At 45.2% G+C, this 27,981-nt stretch overlaps 1 protein-coding gene and 1 long non-coding RNA gene across 2 annotated transcripts in view; one reads left to right on the forward strand and one right to left on the reverse strand.

Annotated features, from left to right (window-relative positions):
* Positions 1-225: 225 nt before the first annotated feature.
* LOC142827229 (uncharacterized) lies at positions 226-26,575 on the reverse strand. Its single transcript, XR_012901814.2, has 2 exons — positions 26,166-26,575; positions 226-602 (listed from the first exon to the last, which is right to left on the reverse strand). It is a non-coding gene; the product is annotated as an uncharacterized LOC142827229 (long non-coding RNA).
* Positions 26,545-27,981, forward strand: part of NFX1 (nuclear transcription factor, X-box binding 1) — a 92,275-nt gene continuing 90,838 nt past the window's right edge. The window contains exon 1 of the mRNA XM_075921512.2: positions 26,545-26,725. Coding sequence (XP_075777627.2) covers positions 26,701-26,725 — 25 coding nt within the window. The 5' untranslated portion in view covers positions 26,545-26,700. The remainder of the gene's footprint in view (positions 26,726-27,981) is intronic.

Consider the following 27,981-nt stretch of genomic DNA (forward strand, 5'->3'; position numbering starts at 1 on the left):
TTATGAACAGCTTATAATAGACTGAGTGGATATGAGATGAATCATAGAAGATTACAGTTGAAAGAGACCTAAGGAGGTCACCTAGTCCAACCCCATGCTCAAAACAGGACCAATGCCCACTGAATCATCCCAGCCAGGGATGACTTAGCACAGAAGCAACTAAAGAATCTATTTGCCACATCCCCAGTATTGGCATTTGTTGGAAATAAGCCAGGACACTCTGGATGCAGGTGAAAACAAGCGGAGGATTTATTACACCAGCTGATGGAGTGACACGCAGGGGTTACCCTGGTGAACACTGGTTAATTAACACTATACAATAGGTTATATAGTCAGCAGGTGGACGGAGGAAAAATGATTTGATAGGTCTAGCAGCAAGACGAAATGAGCACATAAGCCAATAGAACTACTAAAGATTACATAATATCTCCGCCCATTGCAAAGTAACAGCTCGTTAATTAATATACAGGTGGTTATTGTTCAAATGCCAAAACATGTCAGCAAAACAGTAATAACATTTTAGTCTGCATAGATGATGATGTTGCTATAGCAGGCGGGTATGGCCTTGAGTTGGTGCAGCGCTTGGTTCTCAGGCTTATTATCTAGGAGTGAAGCAAGACAGTTTAAGCAAATTTTATGAATGTTATCTTAAGCAAAATGTGTTACGTTACCAACTGAGACCCTGTCCGAGTGTTTAGAACGTGGTTGCTATGGTGCCCAGGGTCTTTTACTGTCTGCAGTTCTTATCCTGACTGTGGTGTTCCCAGGCCTTAATCCTAGAATGGAGTTATGCTGTTTAGAGGCCTACTAGCACATTTAGGGCTGCCTCAGTTTACCCTACAGCATTTTTTAATGTTTTCAAATCTATACCCATTTTAGCTCAAGACAAGCAACTATAGTCATGGCAGGGGGCTAATCTAGCTATACACAGATTATTAGTTTTTCTTAATTAGGGATGGGAGTAAGACCCAACCCTAATACTGAGCTATCTAAGGGCATGGCTACACTAGGAAATTATTTTGAAATAACTAAATTTGAAATAACTCCCCAAATAACTATTTTGAAACAAGCTTCTTCCGCAAGGAAAGCAGGAGTACAGATTTCAAAATAACCGGCCCTTTACTTGGAAATAATGGGCTAGATAGTATGGACGCTCCACTTATTATTTCAAAATAAGGGGGGGGAGGGAGTTATTTCAAAATAACTCCCTAGTATAGACCAAAGCTATACAAAGTTGTTCGATTGTGAGAATTTTAAGTATAGTGCAGAAAAGTGAAATGTTCTTTAACATTCAGCATTCACTTTTTGCAGCTCTTCCTGAACAGATATGGTGTCCTTTGCTGCACTATTATTACTTTGTATAATTTTTTAGGCTAAGGAAGATTAATCTATATACATAAAGCTGATCCATGTTCTCCAACAACATCTGTGATTCATATGAAATGCTTGTGTTTGCATAACAGAACTGCATTCTGAATTGCTGAGCTGGATATGGCCATAATATGGTTCTGAATAAGTAGTGCTTGTAATCCCTGATTCAAAAATAATACCACAGAATACAGATCACCCTTCAGTTTATAACTAAATCTACCTTAATCCTGTTAGTCTATGACGTCATTGGTTCAAACATTTGATTTTTAGAGATCAGTGTTTCAGCTCTAAATTTAAACAGAAGCGACAGGAAGCATAATGCACTTTAACACTCGACAGACCTTTTCAGCTCAAGCATAAGAGAAGCAAATGTTGAAAACACCAGGGAAATGAAAAGTGAAGTTTCCCAAATTAATATTATTCAGTCATACTACAGTACACTTATCACATTGCCTCTTACATATGGTTCTTGAAAGTTGCCTATGTAAATAGTTTTTGAAAGATATAACATATGCATTCAAAAGCCCATCCTAAGCTGCTCTGCTTTAGAGACAGATGCTTCTCTCATTCTTTATGGCCTAAAAGCACAACTATTAATTCTTGCCTCTTCCATAAATTCCTTTAATTGTATAGATAACCACTGCCTTAAATTCTTACATAAATTCTAAACTTCTGAGTAGCACTCTTAATTATTCTGCATATTGTAGGGGGACAGACTTCAATAATGTAAAAATGGGCATTAATAACATTAATTTATTACTATTTTAGGTTATTAAAAGTATGCCTTCATTTATTTAATTTTAGGAATTACTTGCAATTACTTCCATAAACATGATGGTTGATTGAAAATAACTATCATGCTTGTGTTTCTGAGTGTTCATTTAATTAAATAAACATTTTGAGATAATTCAAAGAATTCTAGGGAATGTTTTGTCAACTAGTGACAGGTGCTAAAATTGTCAAACAGGATGACACCTCCTTAGCCCTAAAGCTATATTGCCTCCAAGTAAATTTATAGAATATACCCCCGTGGTCACCAACCAGTAGATCGTGATCTACCAGTAGATCTCAGGGGCTCTAAGAGTAGCTCTTGAGCCCTCTCTGAACTGCGCACCTTCGCAGTACATTTACATTAGATTTCTTCATTTGAGGAGCAGCTACTCACCGAGCAACAACACAGGTGAGTAGCTGCGAGGAATGGTGGGAGCTGGGAGGTCAGGAGGGCTGAAACACCCCAGCAAACTGACTGTGGCTTTCAGCTGAAAGAGTCTGCCCCACGCTCCAGCTGATTGGCAGCTTCTCCTCTGCGCCTGCCCACGAGGAGCTTGGTGCACTCTGGCTGAGCCTGATGGCCAGCTGGCCGGACAGCCACTTCTCTTCCCTCCAGTCTGGCTGCCCTGCGCTCAGCTCAGGGAGGCTGTGTCTAGCTCCAGCTGTGCTGGAGCAAGCTTCCCAGGCTGAGCGCAGGATCACAGATGCCTTGTACAACTAGCAGTCTCAGACTACAACTCAGACTTCAAGACACTGGCAGATACTGTTCAGTCACAGGTGTCACACTGAGACTTTGTTATTGGAAGAAAAAATATATAATTATCAATACTTGATTTTAGATTTACAAAATAGCAGAGAACAAAATGTATAATTGTAAATGCTTCATTTGACATTAAATAGCATGAATTAAAAACAGACCATTTATTTCATAACTATAAACATGTGATTTTAATTTTATATATTGCATAAGGACTGGGGATAGCAAGTGATGGACAGGAGAATAGAGAGGGCGGGGCTTCAAGGAAGGGGCGGGGCGGTAGATCTTTGCCTGTTCTGAGACTTAAAAAGTGATCATGGGTGTAAAAAGGTTGGAGACCACTGATATACCCCATGATATAATATACTTTAATATTTTATTTTGCAGTCTCTCTTTATGTATATAAAGATGTATTATTGTCATCTGTGCTTTGTATAGAATATTTGATAAGAGTCTAATCTGCTATATATTTTAGCATTTGTGCATCTGTCTGACTGTGTCTGTCCATCTGTCTGAGTCCATTTATTCAAGAACTCCTCCTAAATGGTAAAAGCTAGGACCACCAAATTTGCTATGCAACTTCCTCTTATCATAACTGAAAGCAAGGTCAGGCTTGGGTTGTGCCAGGACAATGGGATGTGCATAGAATGTGATTGTTTCACATAAAACAGAATGGGAGACAGGGCTGGCCTTACCATGAGGCAAACTGAGGAGGCCACCTCAGGTGCCAGACTGGGGTGGGGTGGGGTGAACGCTACTAGGACCCAGAGTGTAGAAAATTGTGTCTGTTGCTGGTGCATATGTAGGTAGTAGAGCAGTACCATGAGAGGAGTAGAACAGGAATAAGGCAGAATTAAGACCTTTCAAAGTTTTGGCCCAAGCAAGGGGGCATGGGGATGTCATTTGAGCTACCTGCCTCAGGTGCCAAAATGTTGTGGGCCGGCCCTGAAGGGAGAGGTGTGAGAACAGGGACAAGTATACTCACAAGTGACCACAGGGGGTAGCAAGCACACCAACCTTGGGAAGAAGTTGCTGGCAAGCAGCACAATCCCCACCACTCCGGCCTGCCCCAGGGTATGTCTACACTGCAGGCTTCTTGCGCCAAAAGCTTTTTGCAGAAAAGATCTTCCACAAAAACTTCTTGCGCAAGAGCTCATCCACACTGCAAAAGTGCATCAAAAAAGATGTGCTTTTGCGCAAGAGCGAGTCCAGACTGTATGGATGCTCTCTCGAAAGGAAACTCTGATTGCTATGTACAGAATGGCCACCAGGGCACCTGTGCTTTTTTTCAATTGCCTCTTTTTGCACAAAACCCCCCTGTTCCCCATCCTCTTGCGCAAAAAGGAATTATTCCTCAGAGAAACAGGAATACCTACACCGGAAACCCCCCCTCTGTTCTTTCATTTTACTTGTGAAAAAACACATTTGAGGTGTGAACGCTCCACAAGTTTTTGTGGAAACACGGCCATTTTTGCACAAAAACTCTGTAGTGTAGACCGTGTCCCAAGGAGCAGCTGATCACTGCCACACGACTCCTGTCACTCTGGGCTGACCCTGGGGAATAGCCACCAAACGAGCTACGCAACCCTTGCTGCCCTGGGTCAGTTCCAAGGAGAAGCTGGTGGGTGACTTGCAAGATCCTCCCTGCCCTGGGCTGGCCCCTGGAAAAGCTGGCAGGCAGCCTGTGCAACCCCTGCCATCTCAGGCCTGTCCTGGGGAGAAGCCAGCGAGCAGGCCAGGCAGCCCTGCACTGCCCCAGGCTGGCCCTGGCCTCGGACAGTTACAGGGAAGTCTTCTAGTTGTAAATATATTAGAAATGGTAGATTATAAATATAGGAACCATTTCATTAAAAGACAAACTACCTACAAGAGTGTCTTCCCTAAAAAAAAGCACACATCCTGTTTGTATAGGTCCCCAGCCAGATTGTAGATTCATGAGCTGAAGACACCATCACGACCATGCACTGACGGTGTTGAGCCAGTGATAGACTACATTTGAGTCTAGTCTAGATCTTTTTCTCAAGGAAAAAAACACTTCTTGAGATATTCATGGCTAGAGGGAGATTTAGTTTTACAAAAGTGTGTAAAATATTCTCTATTTGGGATATTTCCAAAGAAGAGTGAGACGTGTTGAGATGTGTTGGCTATAAATTACTTGGAATACTTGGAAGATCTGTGATTTCATCAGTGCGGCTAGTCATGTCACCAGTGCACCGTTTTCCACACTGTTCTGTTTTGTGCAGTTCTCGTCCATATCCTTTCATGAATCCTCCATAGTTTATATGGCTATAAATTAAGTCATAATTAAACAAGCCTCTTAACTCCTCTTCTTTTACAAAAAGGAAAACTTTTATTTTTAAACCCCTACAAAGAATTCTACATAAGTTTATTGCAATTGATTTCTTTTATACTCTGTCATGCAGAAAAGCCTTCATTCTTTAAACCTGAGTTTATATCTGGTTGGCAATTTTTTTTGTACAAAATTATTGGTTACTTCTAGACTCATGTTTTCACTTAACGGTGAAAACCTTGGTCAATCAAATACTTCCTTTCGATATGAAAATTTGCAGATGTTTTGTGTCTAATAGCAGGCATTTAATATAACGTACTGATATCATTATGTGAATAGTAAGGTGTTTTATGTGCAAAAAAAATAAGTGACCTTTCTGTCACTAATTACCAATATTAGAAGCCATTTGAGTGTACAAATATTTATATTAATTGGTGTTCTAGCAATGCTTAAGGTACCCCTTACCAAGATCACGACAAAAGAAAAACTTCAAAGATTAAGAAAATAAAAAAATTGCTTAAATGACATATTAAGTTTAAAAACACTGTGCATCATTTAAGTACAAATAACTATTTTTAAGAACTGAAAGACTTAAAGAGAGGAAATAGGAGTTTCTGGACTCATTTGAAGCAAAATTGCAATTCCTATTAAAATCTGGTTGATAATGTTTCAGAAAATGAGCGGAATAACATAAAAAACTTAAACAACGTTCTGAGAATATTCTGCCACAAAAACAACAAAGCTATTAAACTGAAGGAGAATTAAAGCCTTGCTCCGTATTAACAGATTGTAGATTCATGAGCTGAAGACACCATCACAACCATGCACTGACGGTGTTGAGCCAATGATAGACTACATTTGAGTCTAGTCTAATTCCTAGAAGAGGCCTCTCTCCTATTTTCAGTGAGACTATTAAAAATAATAGATTATTAATTCCTTTGAAATGAGAGACTTTCTTTGCTCACGTTTATGTACTTGTGTTCAGTGTGTGTTTAATCTCATCCCACCTTCAAGAAGCAAGTAAGTAACAATATATCTAAGAGGAACAAAACTCACAATAGAAATTCAAGTGGATGCAACCTTCCAGCGAAGCAACATAACCGTATCATCAAGACCTCAACACTATTGATGGACCATTGTTTGCAAAGCATTGCCAAGAGATGTGATATAATTGTTCTTTAATTATTTAAAGGGATATGAAAATGCTATTGTAACTTAAAATATATTGGAAGTAGATATACAAATTCCCGCAGAATTTGAGCACTTCAGCATAATCTAGACACAGCCAGTGTGATCTTAATTAAAGCCTATGAAACTGAGCTAAATATTTAAAATTACTTAAGTCATTCTAAAGTTAGTTTATAGAATTTAAGGAGCAGTCTTGAAGTACGCAAATTAGTGAGTATTAAGAATCTTAAAATTAAATTCTGTTATTTTTCCTCTATTTACCAAGCTTATTTCACGTCTTGCCTCCAGGAGTACACACTTTAACAAGATGGTGTTAAGCAGAGCTTTCGAAAGTGAAAGTAGTCGGGATGCGTTTTCTTCCAGACACCCCCCTCCTTTTTCGAAAAGCCGCTCTTCCTCAAAAAATTTACATGGCTTTTTTAAAAAGGGGAGGAGGGTTGCCGAAAAAAATGCATCCCAACTACTTTCACTTTCGAAAGTTCCGCTTTCGAAAGTGAGATCAGAAGAAGATATGCAAATTCCCGTGGAATTTGCATATCCTCTTTTGGCACTTTGGCGTAGTCTAGACAAGCCCATAGTGCATTTCCAAATAGCATAAGTTATACATGATAAACCAAACAGGAATAATTGATTTAAAATTTTCTTGCCCTACTAAAAACTACTTAGTTACCTTTTAATCTCAAAGGCTGTGTCCAGACTCAGGGTTTTTTTCGAAAAAAGTAGCCTTTTTTGAAAAAACTTCACCTGCGTCTAGACTGCAGCCACGTTCTTTTGAAATTAAATCGAAAGAACGTGGCTTTTCTTTCGACGGTAGTAAAACTAATTTCAGGAGGAAGAACGCCTTTTTTCGAAAGTGCTCTTTTGAAAAAAGGCGTTCTTGACTGCAAACAGGGCGTTTTCGAAAGAGAGCATCCAGACTGCCTGGGTGCTCTCTTTTGAAAAAGCGGCTTGCTTTTTTGAAAGTACTGCTTGCAGTCTAGATGCTCTTTTTTGAAAGAGGCTTTTTCGAATGTATCTTTCGAAAAAGCCTCTTTCGAAAGAGGCTTGCAGTCTAGACATAGCCTAAGGGTATGTATACACTTACACCCTCTTTCGAGAGAGGGATGCTAATGAAGACATTCGAAATTGCAAATGAAGCAGAGATTTAAATATCCCACACTTCATTTGTATAGTTGCGTTATGGCGCTATTTCGAAATAACAGATGCTGTTAAGACGCGGTTATTTTGAGAGAAAACTCTTCTCTCAAAAAACCCTTAATCCTCAAATAATGAGGTTTACCAGTTATTTTGAGTGAAAGGTTTTCACTCGAAATAACCATGTCTTAACAGCGTCTGTTATTTCAAAATAACGCTATTTCAAAATAGTGCCATAACCTGAATATGCAAATGAAGCTGGGATATTTAAATCCCGGCTTCATTTGCAATTTCGAATGTCTTCATTTGCATCCCTCTCTCAAAAGAGGGTGCAAGTCTAGGCATACCCTAAAACAGGATCAGGACACTGAGGCTACATCTACACTGCATCACTATTTCGAATAGCTGTTCTGCATCTTTTGAGCGCACCTGTTATTTTGGAATATAACGGGCTCGCTATTCCGACGTCCCTGTAAACCTCATTCCGCGAGGAGTAAGGGATGTTTCAGAATAGCGATTGATTTAGAAGTAAGTGCTGTGTAGACAGTGCAAAATTTCAAAATAAGATCGAAATAAGATATTCAATTTGCGTAGCTTAAGTTGCTTATCTTATTTCAACCCATGGTGCATTATAGTCATACCCTCAAGGTCCAGACACTCTGGGGGACAACGAGGGGTCTGAACCTGAAGGAATAAACAATTGAATTAACTGATTGTTGTATATAATTGTATGCTTCTCTGCAAGCCCACCAACAGTAATTCTGGGCCCCAGGGTAGAAATCAGTGGGTACCCCAGCCCCTTCCCCGACCTGCTGGGATGAACCCCATGACAGTCCCTCCTTCCCCAGACTGAACCCACCTGCTCTGGGGAAAGCGACAGCAGTGTCTATTGTTTGAAAGATACTTTTGAAATACCCCAATGCAGAGTCTGAGGCCCAGTAATCCTGCACAGGGAATATAAAAAACATCTTTCAATTCAGAGATGCTTTTCAGCAGAGCTACAGCAGCAGTAATCAGGCGGTTCAGGGCCCTTTTACATTTCTGGGCCCCTGGGCAATTGCCCACTTTTTCCTCTCCTTTCCAGTCAGTGGGCTGGCTTCACTGACTGCTTGCTGGAAGTAGGGAGAGACCCTAAACATGTCTAGGTAAATACAGTTTGCTCCTGTTTTGCTTAGATGTGCTAGATATTCAGCAAATGGAGTAGAGTTTTACTCACTGTAATCAACTGTGACCCAATACCAGCTATGTTAGCACTGAATATTGTTGGTAGAGTGAAATGTTGTTACCAATGTGTAATTATTATGGGAATAAAAAAAAGCAGGACTGTGCTTAATCTGTCCCAAAGGAAAGGGTTCACATTTAGCAGAAAGGTCCTGACTAATTAGAGGCTGGTGTGCTAGAGCTCTGAGAGTATGGAAAGCTTGGGGCAGAGATTCTGGTCCTTCCCCGGGGGATTGCCTGGACTGGTTTGACCTCTTTTCTCCACTGTTAAAAGAATAGAGCTAACTAAGCTTCATTAGAAACCTCTTTGTTGTTTTAATTGTGGTTGAACTGTGTTTCTTTTACCCTGCCTGCTAAGAGCTAAAATCACTGGGAGCTGAAATCACTTGAGATGTGACATTGTTTCTGTCCAAAATTACTCAGACTAATGTGCAGAGGTCACAGCTGAGAGGTGGATGACAGCAGATGCTGACTGATGGCCTGCAGGGCAGCTGGTAGAGAGGCCACTTCCCATCCCTCTCCCTACCCACGCTTCAGGGTTGGAGGTAACTCTACAGGTGCACATCTAAACTCTGGGTTTGCACTGACCAAGGACAGCAACTGTGAGTGGAATGCAGAGAAGGCTTGGGCTTGTAAAGGAGACCTCTGGCTTGCTGGACTCAAGAACCTAATGCGGAAAAGACACTGCCCAACCAACTTGAGTTGGATTTTTACTCATGGTTTGTTTGTGAACCCTCTTTGCAGTAGTTTTCCAAATTAGCACGGAGTTAATTTCTTCCTTTTATTAAGTTTCTCTTCATACTCTGCTTGCAAAGCGGGGAAGTATTGCCTCTTAGAGGCACCCAGGGGTGGTATGTAAATGTCTCAGGTTACTGGGTTGGGGCTTGAGCCAGTCCTGCATTGGCTCAATAGAAAGGAACCCCTAGATATTGACCCCAGCTCTGGCTGTTGCTGCCTCCAACAGGCAGAAGGGTTACATAATATTATTGTACTATAGAAGTATATTGAGCAAGCTTTCTTATGAAAGCTGGCCCTCTGAAACATTTCACCCTAGTCATGAATATACTTACAAGCTCTGTATAAAGAATTGTGCACGTGGTAGAAATATGTTCTGACTATGTGTTTTGGAGGCAGTGTATACATCAAGTATTCCCTAGACAAAGAAACCTGGATTTCTCAGTCTGACTGGCTTGATTACTGGCAGAGGACAATGAAAATATATTTGCAGCGAAGGTAAACAAAGCTAAGGTAAATCAAAACCAGTGGAGGCAAATTAACATGAGGATATGAAATCACCAAGGGAAGACACTGGAGTCTAAACTATCAGAGATTTTCCTGGTTGATGAAGCAAAAACAATGGACTTTGAGAAAGTATAAAGGGGACAAAAAGTTATCCATCACTTACTTATGGTATTTAGGGAGCAGCACCCTCTGTGTTTATTATTATTTAACTACCTAAATCCAACAAAAGCTGTGGGACTAATCTCCATATCACCAAGCTTTATTCCTCCAGTTTGTCAGCCTTTTTTCCCAGACTGTGTGACAAGCTATTACATTTAGTGTGATGCTTTGTCCTGGCTTACTTGCTCAGTCATGCTTCTGACTTCCACAGTGGTCCCTGGGGTCACGTCTACACAGCAAGGCTAAAGGCAAAATAAGCTATGCAACTTAATCTATGCAATTGATGTAGCGCAAGTCAAAATAGCTTATTTCAGCTTCTGGCGCTGTCTATACCGCAGGAAGTCCGAGAAAGAGCATCCTCGTATAATGAGGGTTATAGGAGTCGAAGTAAGAAGTCCTCCAGCTCGCTATTATTTTGACATTATGTCATAATAACTGCTTGTAGTGTAGACATGGACTTTATTATTTTGGAATAATGTCAGTTATTCCAAAAAAATGATGCTGTGTAGACATAGCCTCGGAGAGAGGAAACAATGGGTTTTTTTAGTTCCCTTTGTGCTTACTGGAGTTCATCTTCACAAGTTCCAAGTTAGCCAACACTTCCTGGCATGGGCAGTGGGCATAAGAGGCCCAGAGATGCTAAGACTCCTCAAACAGGATATAACGCACCTCCCAGTGAAGGCATGCTGCCAGCCCACCTTTTCAGAGTGCTGTCACTGAACAAGCCCTCAGATAATGGTCCCATCCATGCTGCTTCTGTTCCTGTCCCCATTCTACCTCTTCCCCTTGAGCTCCTGCCCTTGCTCTGCCTCATCCCATCCTCACTCCATCTCTTCCCCTGCAGCCCACAGCTGCTCATGCTTCACCACCCCTTCTCCCACAACCCCTTCATTGCGTGAATGCACCTCTCCTCCCCTCCATCACTTACCTCAACTGAGTTGCTCTGGCATCAGCACACACAGCAGCAGGAGGGCCAACCAGGGAGAGGCAGAACCACTTGCAAAAGTAATAGTGCCCTTGCTCCCACCCCCACTCCTTTCTGGTGCCCCTGACATGGAATATCTCTCATCTTACCTCAGAGATGAAGATGATATTTGAAACATTTTTGGAGTGGACTCCAGAAAACCAGTATCTGGAAAAAAATGGCTGTGGAAACCAGAGGTACACTCAGAATAAATAAAGATTGCAATGATATTCTAGAAAAGGAAATAAGTGACTGAGATTTAGTCTTAATTAGCTGTCTGCTGCAGAGATGTATTGGGTCCTGATTGGCAGGAAGAATGTTTATTAAATCAGCCTAAGAGTTCTATAGTTTCTAATGGTAACAACCTCAGTACATCTCCTACTTTGGAGCTTGGGACAAATGCAACAGGATACATGAATAATCAAGAACTGCTTTTGGTCAGCAAGTTCATTTATTTACATTGGAATACTACAAAAATTAATTTGTACAGTAAGCAGGCAGAGGAGGTTTTCTGCTTTCCTTGCAGACAGTTTTCCAGTGTTTTTGTAGACCATGCATTCACCAAAAACTGACTAAGGGACTCGAAAATATAGGAAAAAAGCCTCAGGAGCATATACAATTGGCCATACACAAGGGCCTTTTCTGAAAGATCCCTTATTCCTTTTTTTAAAGAGGAATAAGGGATCTTTCGGAAAAGGATTTATTTTTCCAAAGATCCCCGTCTAGACTGGTGCTTTTTTCCGGCAAAGCCCCGAGCCGGAAAAAAGCAGCAGCCATGTTTATGCAAATGAAGCGGGGGGGATTTAAATCCCCGCTTCATTTGCAATTGCGATGTGTCTAATTTGCATCCCTTTTACGGAAAAGGGATGCAGTCTAGACACAGCCCAGCAGTATTCTGAAAGGTGGCACATTTTTTAAACAGTCAAAAAAAGTGGGCTGCATAGTGGCATAGTTGTCAAATTCACACAAGATTGTGTTACATGAAAACATATTGCTGCAAATGACTGCGTTACTTAAGATATCATCCACATATTGAACTCTCTCGTTTATAACAGTCCTGTCTTTTCCAGCATAATTTTACTGTTAAACCATATTACCTAATGCAGTTAAACATGAAATCTCATTGCGTGATTATACTATAAAACAGTGGTTCTCAAACTTTTTGGGCTCTGGAGCCCTTTACATGCATAAAAATGTATGCAGAGCCCCAGGGCCAGACTAAAGGGTGGGTGAGCTGGGCAGCTGCCCAGGGCGACAACCGATGGTGGGCGCCTGATGGCAGTTGTAAGGGGCACGTGGCGTCCCTTGTAGCTGCCATCAGGCGCCGCTTGCCCGGCTCCCACAGTGCCCCCCACATCCCAGTGGCGCCAGCCAGCAGCGTCCTTCCTGCCACGGCTGCGGGGCCCTGCACAGCCAGGTGCTGCTCACCAGCAGCGGTGGCTAGGCCAGGCTGGGCAGCGTATGCGACATGTGCCTCAGGGGCAGGCCCGTGCTCCCTAGGGGCGGGCCCGCGCATGCTCCGTGTGCCTGTGGGCGGCACCGCGTGCCCAGGCCCTGGGCGCCAAAATGGCTCAGGCCGGCCCTGCAGAGCTCCAGCGGTCCACTGATTGTATGTGTTGTACCTATCGATGTTTCCAGTTTGTCAACCTTGTGGAGCCCCTGGAGATGTCGCGTGGAACCCTGGGGCTCCGTGAAGCACAGTTTGAGAAACACTGCTATAAACTATTGTACAGTTTTAAAAAGATGCAGGGACTTAATCCACTTTACAGCAATTTTTTGTCAATAATTCTGATTTACAACCTCATTAGAATCTGACTAATGGTGTAGTATGTTGCAGGTATCTTCCTCCATCCTTGATACACACCTAAGGCTGCTGACAGGAGTGAGCAAAGGGAGTAGCTGCCTCTGGGCCTAGCAATTTAAAGGGGCCTGTGGCTTTGGGCTGCTGCCACTGCTGCAGCCAGAGCTCTGGGCCCTTTTAAAAATCACCACTGGAGTCCTATGCAGCATGGTCTGGTGGTGATGAGGGCTGGTTGCCTCCCCATTACTTCCACCTGAGGTACTATCTATATGGAGCCTAGAGCCAAGCCCTCTCGCATTGCCCAGTGAAGTCCATCACCAGCCCTGTACACATCACAGTGCTGTCTCTGTTGCTCTCCCTCACCTATGATCTCAAGCAATTTCTTCCTCCCTCATAACACCACCATGACCTTCTGAATCTTCACTGATCAATTATTGTTAAATCAATATTTGTTCTTTTTATTTGTGCATGTACAAGTGTCAAGGCTGCTCCCCACTCTGGCACTTCAAGTGTAGAAAGTGTGGGCCCTTTCCACCTCTTTCAATGATTTTAATACATGTTGTACAAGAACTGTGTTGTAGAATAGTTTATAGTCCAATAACTCCGTGAGATTTTATATTTAACTCTGTTAGGGTACCTGTGTGCTTCTTGGGAAAATGAACCCTTAGAGAAAGATATATTGTGTGGAAAGGGTGGGGGAGGTTTAGGAAGACTATAAAGTGAATACCACCCCTTGTCATCTGCAGCTGAGGGGAGCCATGCCTCCCCACTGCAGTGCTGCTGGAGCTGTCCTAGAGTATGGGAAATAGTAGTTTATAGAGAGGACGGGATGGGGTTTGCCCCTGTCCTTCCCAGCAGAGCAGCGGAATTAGTCCCACAAGATGCAGCCCTTCCATCAGGCACGCCCATCAGAATCAATCTTCCTAGGCTCCAGGCAGGACCGAGCAATCAATAATCCAGGCTCTGGTCTCTCAGCCAGACAGGGCAATGGTTAGCAAGAGACAGTTTCTCTAGTTCTCAGGGTGGAGTGACTTGCCCCCAGGGCTCTGGTCTTTCAGTCAGACTGAACCAATTCCAGTCAAAGTTCCCTGGCCATTAAGCTGGGCAGGGTAGTTAGCAATCCAGGATCTGCTCTCACAGTCAGACAGAGCCAATTCATTAATTTTTGTGATAAAGTAATTCAGGTATCGATAAAAAATAAGGATAAAAATAATGAGACAAAGTATTGTCATGTGAATGGCACTAATGCAAATTTAGATTTTTTAGGTGATAGAGCCTATTTTAAAAAATAAGGATAAAAATGATTTTTGCGCTTTAATCTTCAAAAATAATTTTGGTAACTATATGAAAAAAAGATGTAGTTAGGAAGAATGGACTTTTTGCTAAAATCTAAACAACATTTTTTTTTAGATGAATACATTATTTTTCAACTAATTCTTAATCAGGAAAAACTCAGATTTTTTTCTGTCAAAATGAGAGGAAAATAGACAACGGGAATACATCTAAATATGTTACAAAGATGGAGAAAAGAATATGTAAGCAGGATCTGAATGAGCTCTCCCCTGACACCTAGCGATGGACTCGGGAAAGACTTCAGGAATAGATCGTATTTGTATAAACCGGTGTTTCCTAATTTTATTTGACCACAGAACCCTTTTAACCTCAAAAGAATTTTGCGGAACCCCTAATAACAGTCTAATATATGGAGCTGAAAAAGTAGACCACAAATAAGTAAGGATAATAATAAACAAATGCTAAAGAAGGTAATGAGATCAACGTTTAGTTTAATTGCACATATTTAAAAACAAAAATCACATAATATTTTTTTAAAATCATAAAATGCTGTAATGGAATTTTCTCACAGACCCCTTATTTTCACTTTGAGGAACCCCAGGGTTCCTGGAACACCATTTGGAAACACTGGTATAAACCTGCCTATTCTGCCTCTGCATATAGAACTATTTTGCCAAAGTGATCAGTTTTGGGTAATATTGGGTTACAAATCAGTAAAGGACATCAGAACAGTACTTAGCCTGCTCTGAATGAGAGAATCACCCAAAACCCAACTTCATTTGCAAACCAGAGGGTAACCATGCCAAACCACTGAAGGAAAGAAAGGGAGGGAAATATCTAAGATCTCCTATCTAATCTTGGAGCCTTTTTTTTTCCTATTGGTTAAAGACTGAGAGGCTTAGACTTACCTGAGAGGTGTTTTGTTTTCAGTGATCACTAGAGCTCATTCACTGGTAACAGAGGGGGAAGTGGAACAAGGCAGCCCCAGCAGCTTTGCTCCCCTGGCAGCCTCATTCTGTTTCCCACCAGAGAGTGTAGGGTGGTCCCGCCCCAACTCCGAGTGGCATATCAAAAAAGGAAAGCTGCTGCGGCCGTTTGCTCAGCTTTCCCCCACTGCTGCCTATGAGTGTAGGGAGGGGATGGACCTATGCTGCACGCACCAGCCCCTCCCCACCACTAGCCCTCTCTGGTGGCTGCTGGTTGGCCTCTTCCACCCATGGTGTCTGGGGCATGTGACCCTTCATCCCCCTCCATGTGTCATGCCTGTTACATCAATCAGTATAACTATTATGTCTACACTACAAAGTTAATTCGAACTAACAGACGTTAGTTTGAATTAACTTTGATAGGCGCTACACATGCAAACCGCTAGTTCAAACTTAATTCGAACTAGCGGTGCGCTTAATTTGAACTAGGTAAACCTCATTCTACGAGGACTAACACCTAGTTCGAATTAAGTAGTTCGAATTCAGGGCTGCGTAGCCACTTAATTTGAACTAGTGGGAGGCTAGCCCTTCCCAGTTTGCCCTGGTAGCCACTCTGGGCAACACCAGGGAAACTCGTCTGCCCCCCTCCCGGCCCCGGAGCTCTTAAAGGGGCACGGGCTGGCTACGGTCCCCGTGCCAGGTGCAAGCCTGCCAGCACCCAGCCAGCAGACCCTGCACCTGGCACGGCTCAAGCCAGCCACCCGCTGCCACCCAGCCCTCCGCCTCTTCCCGGGACCAGGCTGGCAGCTCCCAGGAGCCTGCCCGGGGCCGCAAGAGGTGGGCGCCCGCCTGGTCTAGTGCAGAGATCGTGGACCTCATCCACGACCTCCGCACTAGGCACAGGAAAGTGGCCGTCTAGGGCAGGATAGCTGCCAGCCTGGCCACCCAGGAGCAGGCTGGCATGAAAATCAAGGTGGTCCACTGAGACCCCCGACCCTGAGCCCTGAGCTTAGAATGGCCGTACTGGGTCAGACCAAAGGTCCATCTAGCCCAGTAGCCTGTCTGCCGACAGTGGCCAGCACCATCTCTTCTTCCCCATCCCAGCTTTAGAAATCCTGGGGTGCTGTGCTACTTTTTCCAGAGCCACTTGTGGTTTATTGTGAACATAGCACAAATCCTGATAATAAACACAGATACATGCATACAGTTGGAGCCATGATGGCCAACTGACTCTGGATTGCACACAGAAAAAAGAAAACCATAGTAACCACTATACAAAAGCTGAACCAATATAAGCAACTGCTTAGGAAACTATAACTGCAGATTCACATAAATAGGTTCATCATTGTGCTCACCTTGAATCTGACAATTGGTTGAAGTGGCAGGGCCAGACCATACTGGGTATGGTATAAGACAAAGGACCCATTTGTGCTCTAACACTTGCTGGCAGCCAGGTATCAGGTCCTCAGCAATCACACCCCAGTACTGTAGTTTGACCTATGTGTATGGGATGATGTGCTCTGGTCCCAGCTTGATTCGATTATTTCTGCTTTGTAAAGGTAGATTTGGCTTTAATAACCTGAGATTCTGCACATAAAGAGCATTGCAGAATGATTGCTTTGTTGTGGCATGTATCATGTTTTGCTATACTAGCAAGAAGCATGATAGATCTGCAGTAATGACCCTTTCTCATCTGTCATAGATCACAGGGCTTGCTTACAAGTTTGTACAAACCTTGTAACCAAGCCATTTAAATGTAATGCTGTTGTGGTGATGTCAAATAATATGTGTCTTCTTGAATTACTGTACTGAAATTCTTCTAAACTAAACTGAGGACTGGTGTTACTGATTACTTGTTCTGGCAATCCATTTATTGCAAACAAACTTCAAATTATTTTCTGCTGTCTGTGCAGCTGTGGTGGTTTTCATGCAACCCTCCACGCCCAGCCTTCTGGCCCTTTTGATTGGGCATCCACCACAACTAGGTACATAGTTCCTAAAAATGGTCCTGGAAAATCTATATAAAAACATTACCAGGGAGTTGATAGCCATTTCCAGGACTGTAATGGTGCTGGTTTAGACATGTGCTCTACTTGTGTGGCCTCCCAAATATTCCTTAGCAAGATGCTCCATTTATTGGTCAATATCTGGCTACTACAGAACACTGGTAAATGCCTCCATTTTACCGCATCTAAGTGAGCTACATGGACCTCTTCTAATACTCTTTGTGCACAGTTATGAATTTCCCACCTGACATGTGCTTGATATATGGCAAGATCTCACACCCTGGTTGGGAAGCTGGGTGGGCAGAGTGAAGCAAGACACCATGCCCCAACATCACTCCCAACTGGGAGGAGTGGGCTAAACTTACTATTGTAGAGATAGGTCCTTAAGCCTAACCTATTTAACATTTTTCAGTGACCAGAAAGACAACATGATATCACTGATAAAGTTTGGAGAGGACACAAAAATTGAGTGAGTGATAAATAATGAAAAAGGACAAGTCACTGATTTAGAGTGATCTGGGTAGGCTGGTAACTGGACACAAACAATACAGATGCTCTGGCTTCTCTTCAGCTCGTATAAATCTTTTGTCTTTTACTAAATGCTAATACTGTATCTAGGAAAAGATAATGCAAGCTATATTTACTAGATGGGAAGCAGTGTCCTGGGAAGCAGCGACTCTGAAGAAGATTTGGCTGTGCAACGAAGTATACAAACCCCATACTAAACAAGGGATTTTAGGAGCTGCTCTGGCTCGGTCAGTTCTGCCCTAACTAGGCATGGAAGTGACTAGTGGACTACCCAATAAGCAAATGACGGTGAAAAACCAGTTCCCCCCTGCACCGTCTCTGTGGGGGTCAGGAAGCAGCTGGGAAACAGCGGGAGCAGGGACTGAAACAGTCCCACTCGCGCCGGTCCCACTGCTGCTCCTCTCCCTTTGGAATGTACAAAAGCCACCTGTGGTTCTTGTACATTTCAAAGATAGAGGCATGAGGGGAACCTGGGCTAGTGGAGACTACTTCGGTTCCTGCTGGTGTAGGTTCCCACTGCCTCTATCCCTCTGAAACGTACGAGAACCGGGGTCAACTCTTGTACATTGTGCAGTGGGATAGCATGCACCCCCCTTTATTGACAGAGTAGTCGATGGAAATTCCATTGACTATTCAATTAGATGATTAATTGAAATTTAACACCCCTAACTCAAACACACTTGCAAGACATGCACAGATGGAAGAATAAAAGGAAAGCATAACAGCTCACTTATGGGCAGAGCACTTCAACCCTTAGCTATTGAGGAAAGAGCAAAGAGAAGACAGGAACTTTCCCAACAAAAACTTTCGAGAGATTTCAGGGCTTGACCCTGAGAAGCAGGCACACCTCTGCCAGGTATTTAGTTTATGTTAATTTCCCTTGCTTTTTGTTAACGAATACCCTGAAAAGGGAGAAATGTGGCAGGTGAGCCGAGTCACGGGAAAAGAAAGACCACTGCAGAGATGGATCAGTCACTGGCTGCAGACCTGAGGGATGAGGAAGCAGTTATACCAGGGCTACTCAACTTTGGAAGCCCCAGCAGCTACAATGATACTCACAGCACATGCCAAGGGCCACAACTTAAGTGTGGTTGCATATACAGGCAGTCCCCGGGTTACGTCAGTCCGACTTAAGTTGGACCCCTAGTTACAAACCGGGGGGGGCCCGCTAGTGCGGGGTGCCTCCCCCACTGTCGCCACCTCTGGCGGGGCGGGGGGCGCTTCCCCCCAGCAGACCAGGGAGATGCGGAGTGGCTTTTCTCACCGTGGAGGATGCGGGCGGCGGGACTGCTGAGAAGTGCGCGGTCCCACTGCGCGCATCCTCCGCGGTGAGAAAAGCCGCTCCGCGTCTCCCTGGTCTGCTGGGGGGGGGCACAGCTAGTGCGCCCCCCCCAGCAGACCAGGCTTTTCTCGCCAATGCCTGGGGTAGAGCAGCTACGGGCTGCCGGGTTGGTCCCGCAGTGCCGGGTTGGTCCCGCAGTGCCGAGGTGCGGCGCCGCGGGAACCTACCCGGCAGCGCCCCACCTGCTCTGTTCCAGATTCAGCCGCTGTTGAAACTGATCAGCGGCTGATTCCAGGAAGCCCGGGGCAGAGCAGCTCTGCCTCGGGCTTCCTGTAGTCAGCCACTGGTCAGTTTCAGCAGCAGCTAACTTGGGAACACCTGGGGCAGAGCAGCTGGGGTGCTGCTGGGTTGGTCCAGTAGCGCCGAGGAGCGGCGCTGCGGGACCACCCCAGCAACACCCCAGGTGCTCTGCCCCTGGCATGTCCGATTCAGGTGCTGCTGGTCAGTTTCAACAGCGGCTGAATCTGGATGCCAGTTCCGACTTACATACAAATTCAACTTAAGAACAAACCTACGGTCCCTATCTTGTACGTGACCCGGGGACTGCCTGTACATGCAGATATATTGTAAATATATGCAAATAGCTTCTCTCACAGTGATGGGTGTGAATACTAAGATTAAGGCAAGACTATGCAAAACGCAGCCCCCATTTAAGTCAGTTCTGCTGATATTAATAAAATGCAATATCTACCCGATTTCCGCCCATATGACAGTCCAGAAATTTAACTACTAAAATGCATATCAACCAAAGATCATTATATTGACTACTTTTTTGTTTTGGCTTCAAAATTTTAACAAATCAAACTAAAATTGCCAATACATTATTTACTGGAGTATAAGCACAATCTATGTGAAGATTGTGTCTGCAAACTTTTTACCAGCTGTTTTTCACATCAGGCTTGTATTCTGTTGTAGCACCACGGAGATAGGCAGTCAGATGTCTGTCAGTAAGAGAGGTGTACAGTTTTGAGTTGATTCTCACGGAGGAGAATGAACTTTCACAGACATATGTAGACCCTAAGCAAGTTAGCGCATTTAAGTAATGAGGGGTAAATGTCTTCCTGTACATAGGTCATCCAAAATGTTTCAGTGTCCTCTTCTTTTTACCTAGCTTTTAGGAATACAGTAATTCCTCATTTAACACGGTAGATACGTTTCAGAAAATGATCGTGCTAAGTGAAAACATGTTATGCAGTGTCAATTTTCTCATTGAAAATAATGGAAAAGGTGGGGATTGTGTTTCAAGCGCACGTGCGTTCGCAGCTCCAGCCTGCATTTGTTAGCAGCTGGGACCGGGACATAAGGTTGGGGGAGAAAGGGGTTTGGGTTATAGGAGGGAGGGAAGGTGTTTGGCTCTGGAGAAGGGAAGGGAAGGACAAGGAAGGGGGCTTGCAGTTGGCAGCTGGGTTTCCCCAGCTGGCCTGTCACCGGTAGCTTCACAGGGCTTCCTCTGCCTCCTTACAAAGCGGCAGAGGTTTGCCGCTCGCTGCGCCGTTCCCTGGTGACCCCCTCTGGCCAGATGCTTTGCAGGAAGGCAGGGGAAGCCCTGTGAAGCCCTGTGAAGCTACCGGTGACAAGCCAGCTGGGGAAAGCCTCGCGCAGCCGCCAGCCAGCCCTAGGGAAAATCGTGTTATTGCAGGGATGGGGTCATGTTGTTTGAAAAATATTCTCTAAAAAAAAAATCGTGCTATCGTGAAAATGTGTTAAGTGATGAATTACTGTACTATTGTTTTGCATTTCTATCATTTCTTCTTCAAACGTGGCCCTTTTGACTCCAAATCTCACTGCTGAAAGTGAGACTGCCTTTACCTCAACTGAAAATGGATTTTCAGTAAATTCAAGAACTGTCTTCAGGGATTTGACATCTAGAAAATGAGAAAAAAATCAGTTTTCAGCTCTGAGATGTACTCCATAAAAGAAAAAAAATCAGGCAAAAAAGAATCATATTCACTCAGCTGTGTCACTTGGGAGTTGAGGATGGGAAAGGGAGTTAAGTCTCTTACAAAGCTGATCTGCAAAAAGGGCCTGTTTTATGTGATGTTTCTGCATTTGAACATTGAAGTTTAAATTGAGTACATTTAAGTGGCGTGTCATATCAGTGAGAAAAGCAGGAATGTCTCTTTGTCTAAACACGACAGTAAATCCTGCTGATCCTTTGCTTCCAAAAACACTTGTTTTGTTGTGCACTCATGTGGCTTGTTTGCATGTGCCACTGTGGCACCCAAGTTATTAATAAATATCTTATAAACCTCTACCTTTTCCCTCTGCTGCCATGTCTCCTCCCCTTGCTCCATCAGCTCCCCTGGTGCCTACTGCCCCCCAACTCCTCACCCTCCTCTGCTGTCCTGACTCCTGCCCTTCTCACTGCCCTCAGCCTTCCTGAGACCTGCCCCCCTCCACCAGCTCTTTTCTCTCCCCTGTGCCCACTCCTCCAGTAGCCCCACTCTGATCATGTGAGCTACCCCTCCTCATCTCTGCTCCTAACACCTCCCTCTACACACCTGCCCTGCCTCTCTCCTCTGGTGCTGGTCCCTCCCCTGCAGGTGTCTACCCTTCTGCTTCACCCCCCAGAATCCCCTGGCCCCTGTACCTTCCCTTACCCCTGCACCTTCCTGGCGCCTCCCCCTTCTCTCACTGCCTATGCCCCCTTTGCCCTCTTTTTCCCTGATGCCCACCACTCCACCCCCGTTCCCCTCATGCCCCTGTGCCCTCACACGTCTTGCTCCATTCCTGCCTTCCTCATGCCCACCCCATCTTTCAAGCCTTCTCCCAGCACCTCTCCTGTCTAGACCCCAATGCCCTTCCCCTCTCCTTCCCAGCATCAGCCTGTCTCCCCTCCCACTGACACCGCCCCTCCTTCCCTTTTCCTCATTGTCTCCAGTTGGCCCCCTGGCATTTGTCTCTCTACCCTGTCCCTTAGTGCCTTCCCCTTTCTTCTTCTGACCTGTCCCCCTCCCCTCAGCACAAGCCCCTTCCTCTCCCACACCTGCTTCCTATTTTTCCCCCTTCCTTTAAGCTAAGCCAGCTTTCTGCCTTCCTGTTTGTGGGGCTGGAGTCAGAGCCAGCCTAAGCTACAGGCCGGCCGGGTCCAAGCCCGGGGCGCCTCACTTTAAGGGGCGCCTCACGGTGCTGCCGGGCAGGGCCGGGCCCCGCACGCAGAAGAGGCGCTGCATGGTGCTGCCGGGCCAGGCAGGGCCCGGGGCAAAAAAATGGCTCAGGCTGGCATCTGTGGTCGGGTCCCAGTTGCTTCCGTCACGCATGCGCTCTCTCTGTGCCAAAATGCCCCGTAGATGGCCGCAGGAAAAGTGAGGGGTTGCGGCACACCCCGTGCACATGCCTATGTTGTTGAGTATGGAAACCTTCCAGTAAGGAATATATCTTAGTTTTTCTTAAATTGCTGTCAGGTAGATACAAGTCTTTGAACTCAGGGCAGCCTGGGAAGTGGCTCAAGGTACACTGCGGGAGGCTGAGGATAGAAACCTCATCCTACGGCCCCACCAGTCCTGCGTAAACTCAAACTGCACCGCGGGCTTCATGCAAATGTGCTGCGGGCCAGATGTGTCCCACGGACCACATATTGAGTAGCCCTGTGTTATGCCATGCCCAGCCATAAGAAAGCTTACCCTTTCATAGGAGGTTGCTGTGGATAATCAGCCTAACATGAGCTCCCAATGTGATGTTGTGGTCTAAAGAGCAAATGAGATCCTTGAATGCACAAATAGAAGACTTACAAGTAGGAGACAGTCAAATTTTCTCACACTGCACCATACACTAAGGCAGTGATTCCCAACCATGGAGGAACCCCTGAAATAATTTTTCATATCCCGAGGAACCCCTACATATGAAAACATTTGCTTGGCCAGAAAAAGTTGATAGCGGGGAACTCAATTCAATTACTGCTAAATTATTGTCAAGAACATTTTTTTGTAAAGAGCTGTTATATATATTTATCAGCTTACATTGTAAGAAAATTCTTTTTTATTCATTCATTCCACGATTACTCACGGAACCCGTGACGATGGTCTGCGGAACCCTAGGGTTCTGTGGAACCCTGGTTGGGAAACACTGCACTAAGGGCTGAAGTGGCCATATTTTGGGAGGGTACTAGGGTGTCTAGTTCAGAATATGCAGTGTAGATGATGGAGTCCCAGGCTAGGGCCCAATGTTCAACAATTCCTACACTGGGATTTCAGGTGAGTGTAAATGCTCCACCCCTATATTAACAAAACACAGGAAATGCTAACTCATGATCTGATAACACTGGGCTTACATCGCAATGCAGACACACTCAAAGAGCTCAGTTTGTTTAGTAAGGATGTTAAATATCAGTTAACTGAATAGTCGAGTAACCTCATGAATTCTTACTGGTTACTCGACTATTCTATGGTCCCTGAAGGTGGAGCTGGCAGCCAGTGTGCTCCGGCCCCACTCCAAGGAGGCCCCTGCCACTACACGCTGCTGCCTCTGTATTAGAGGCAGTAGTGTGGAATGCCAGAAGGGAGCTGGTCCGTGAGGGAAGCCAGTTTAAAAACCAGCTCCCCTCGTGGACCAGCTGCCTGTCACTCTGTGGTGCGCAGGGAGGCAGCAGCCCCTGTCCCAGGAGAAGTGGGGTGAGCTCCTGGACCCAGTGCGAGCCAGAACTGAGTTAGGCTGCCTGCCCACCTGGTTCCTAATACACTTTAAATGCAGAGCTGCAGCAGCATGAGCCAGGACTAAGCCAGCCTACTAAAAATTTACTGGTGGGGGAAGAGGAGGAATTGCATGTAGTCTGTAGCATTAACCTATAAGCTTCTGCTAATCGGTTAAATTAACTACACTATTAAATCCCTATTATTTACCTTAAAGAGAAAATTAAAGGGGGAAATGTGATTACAGTCTATAAATATCTACATGGGTGCAATGTTTTAGGGTTCAGTCAAAAATCAGTCAAGAGTTGTGTCACTGCCTGCCCAGCAACAGGGAGCCTTAAGTGCTATGCTCCAATGACTCAGTGCCGGTCATCAACAATTATCATACAAGCAAGCAGTTCTAAGCCCAAAGTCATCAGAACTTGAGTTAGTATTTCCTGAGTTTGTTAACATTAGGGGCTGAGCATTTACATCCAGTCTTCCACCACCCAGGTACTGTTTGCAGAGTGACATCAACACACTTTGCAAGTTCCAGGTTTTCCCAAATCTGCAGCATTCAGCCCTCTCCTGGAACACAAAAAGAAATTAACTTTGCCCCTCCTTTAAAGAGACAGAAATAGCAGCTTGTTATCTCGACAAGAGTTAATAATCACTTCCATTCTATCTAAGGGATGGGTTGGTTTAAAGTAAAACAAGTTTATTGGATCAAAAAGAGGGAGATTTTATGTGAATGAGACCATCTGGGATTAAGAAGAAAAATGTTACAAACAAAAGTAAAAATACTGAATGGCTAGGGCCTAATTTAACAAGCTATAGACTTTATTCAGAGTGGTTTCTTCACCAGTGTTCTTCTTCTACCCCCAAAATGGCTGAGTAGCTCTTAGTCAGGATCCTCACTGAATTCACAGTGCTGGTTTTCCTTATTTCTTCAGGTGAAAGGTAACTTAGGTGCTCTGTGCCAGACTCTTTAAAATCCAGTAAACTCTTGTAAAGTATATTTCTCAAAGAGTTCACTGACGTTACTTCAAGAGGCAAGAAGGTTTCCTAGCTGCAGACTGCGTCCCCTTTTGCGATCATTTTTACCCCCTTTGCTTTCCTTATGGAATTGTGTATCTGACATGCTAATAAGCTTTTCTTGGTTTTGGTCACACCTTGTTCAATTTATATAGTAGACATACTAAAGCTGACAAAGCCCACATTCCTTTGTCTGGAAAAAAAACTATCAACTCGCTCATCCTAATTTTATATAATCCTTTGTGAGTTGCCCAGATATAGATCATGCCAAAATATTAATGACTTCAGAGTTATTAATTTTCCAATGACATATTTATTTACATCTTTTAACTACAGATTATAACAGGGAGTGGAGGTAACTCAACTGATCAGGTCAGCTGAAACTCACTGCTAGAAATCAGGGAGCCCCTTGATTGGCACAGGAATGCCCTTAAAGCAACAGTGGGGAATGTTAAATAATAGACTCTTCAATTATTAAATAGTTAAATAGTAGAGAAAGCTGTAACACAATTTAGTGGCTAGAAGCTAGTTAAACAAATTCAGACAAGAAATAAGGCACAATTTATTAAAGGTGAGAGCAATCAACCACTGGAATAATTCACCAAAGATCATGGTGGTGAATTATGATTACAGGCAGTCCCCGGGTTACATGGATCCGACTTACATCGGATCCCTACTTACAAACGGGGTGAGGCAACCCCGCACTAGCTGCTTCCCTCCAGCAGACCAGGGAGACGCGAAGCTAGCGCCCCCCCCCCCCCCCCAGCAGACCAGGGAGAGGAGGAGCGGCTTTTCTCAGCAGAAACCTCAGCTTGAGAATAAAGGACTGAGGGAAGAGAGGTGTGGGAGAATGGAAGTGAGGTGTGGGAGAATAAAACTGAGCTCTGGAGAAATGTTTGGCTAGAGTTTCCCCTACAATATGTACCAGTTCCGACTTACATACAAATTCAACTTAAGAACAAACCTACAGTCCCTATCTTGTACGTAACCCGGGGACTGCCTGTATTGAGAATTTTAAAATCAAGATTGGGCATATTTCTAGAAGATATGCTCTAGGAATTATTTTCAGGAAGCTCTATGGCCATTTATACAGGCGATCAGACCATATAATCAGAAAGTCCCTTCTTGCCTTAGAATCTTTTAATGTAGGGCTGCTAGAGCTTTGGCAAGGAGAACACCCACTGCTAACAATGGCAGGTTTCTCTGCAGCAGCCTCCAGAGCTCCATTTGGGTACCGGGACCATAGGACTCTGAGCTTTCCTCGCAGAAGTTTCTGAAGTTTCATAGAGCCACAAAACCCCTCTCTCCTGCACAACCATCTAGTCGCGAGGGCCCGTATCAAGTAAGGGGGCACTCCAGCCCTTGGGAAATGGCTCCACTGGCTAATTACACTAAACAATCGCAATTTATTTCCAATCCGGATTAGTCTCGCTGCGAGGTAAAGCAAGGAGCTCGCAGCGCACAGGTGTCTGCCAGACGCAACAGCCTATTTGTAACTTCCTGCCCCCCCCCCCCCCCCCGGGTACTTACAACAGACTGTAACTCTAGCTGCCTCCCCCCCGGACTTTGGCTTTGACGAGCCGAGTCCATTGCGCTCCTCGAGGAGCGTGTTCTTCACTTGCCAGCCGGGCTGCGAGCTCCGCGCCGATCTGCTCGCAACCCCCGCAGCGTGCCTGCTCCCAGAGCCATGGGCGCAGGGCTCACGGCTCCTGTTCGCTTCGGGGCGGCTCGCCAGTAACCGGCCCAACGGGCGTCAGGTGAAACGAACCCCACCCCGCGAAAGCTGTGACGTGGCGGGCGCGCTGCCATCCGGGAGAGAAACGAGCGGGGAGGGGGGCGGAGCTAACGAGCAGCCTTGGCCCCGCGGCCCTCACGTGACATCGTTCGTTCCGGTTTCGTTCCACGCAGAGTTCGGGGAGCCGCCCGGCAGCCGCCGCTCCGTCCTTCCCCTCCTTGGCCGCGCGCTCTTGGCCCCTCCTCCCGGGGTTTTTGGGCGTGGCGTAGGAAGCGCCGAGAGTTCGGCGAGAGAGGAGGGCGCTCGCGTCTGCGCGTGCGCGGAGCCGGCATGGCGGAGGCGCAGCCGGGCTCAGGTAGGGCTCGCGCGGGTCTCGGCGTGTCAGAGCCCTCCCCCCCCCTCCCCCGCGGCGGGGGCAGCGGACTGCGGCGCAGGAACCTTCCCGCCTACAGAGCCGGCCCGCAGCAGCCTCCGCCTCTGCCCCCACCGGCGCGGGAGCCCAGCCCCACCGGCACGCGGCCCCGTGCGGGGGGTGGTTTCCCCCCTTGGCTCCCACGGAGCCGACTCCCCCCCCCCCCCGTACTGCAGGCCGGGTCCTGCCCGCCCACGCCGCGGGGCCGGGCCGGCGAGAGAAACACGTTCCTGGGGAAGCCGCGGCGGGTCCGCGATTTGCCTCCCAGAGCACTTGCTGCGCCCCTGAGCGCCCATCGCGGCGCCTGCCAGCCGGTGTTCTTCCCTTCTGCTAATAAACCCTCTGCTTCCCTTGGGGGAGAGGGGGGGTGAGGGATTTTTTTCTAATATTAATTAACTGTAACTTTGCCTTGCTCCAGAATGTCATGTGCGGGGCCAGAATATGATTCGCCACGCATTGTAAGCCAAGGCACTCCCATGCAAGAAGTCCAGCAACACAATTATAACACTGAGTATCTCAAAGGAAGCTTAGAATCCTCTTCTTACAGCAACCTGAGTACATAAGGCAGCCCCTCTTCCTGACGGGGTAAACACTTGTTTCTAAGACCTCCTAACTAGTGAGGCGTTAGTGGAGGCTACTGAAATTCATTTTTAACAGTTGTAATATTTTCTGGGAATTTTGTATTACTTCATTCTACAGTTGTATCCATATGAGGGAGTGGATAGTGTGTGATGGTTGGGAGGAGCAGGCCCTGGGCTTTGGCCCACAGGGGTGGGAGGCATATTGCAAATAGCAGTGAGAGTGGCTCATTCTCACCACACAGCAAGAGATCCTGATCCATGGGACTGAGCTTGGCTCAGGTCACCACTCTGAAACTTGGGTTTTTCAATCTAGTAGAGATGAGCATAATACAATCCAAAGGTTGAAGTTGGATAATTTCAGAGTGGAAATAAGGCATATGCATATATATATATATATATATATATATATATATATATATATATATATATATATAAAAAAAAACATAAACTGTAATTAACCATTGTCACGACTATTCTCCTTCAATGGCAACTTTTAAGTCAAGATTGGATTTTTTTCTAAAAGATACTCTAGGAATTTGTGACATTGTCACCTGTGTTCTGCAGGTTAGACTAGATAATCACAACATCCCTTCTGGTCTTGGAACCTATGAATTTGTG

Source organism: Pelodiscus sinensis, chromosome 2 (assembly GCF_052426305.1).
Source record: "Pelodiscus sinensis isolate ZL-2025 chromosome 2, ASM5242630v1, whole genome shotgun sequence".
Lineage (NCBI taxonomy): Eukaryota > Metazoa > Chordata > Testudines > Trionychidae > Pelodiscus > Pelodiscus sinensis.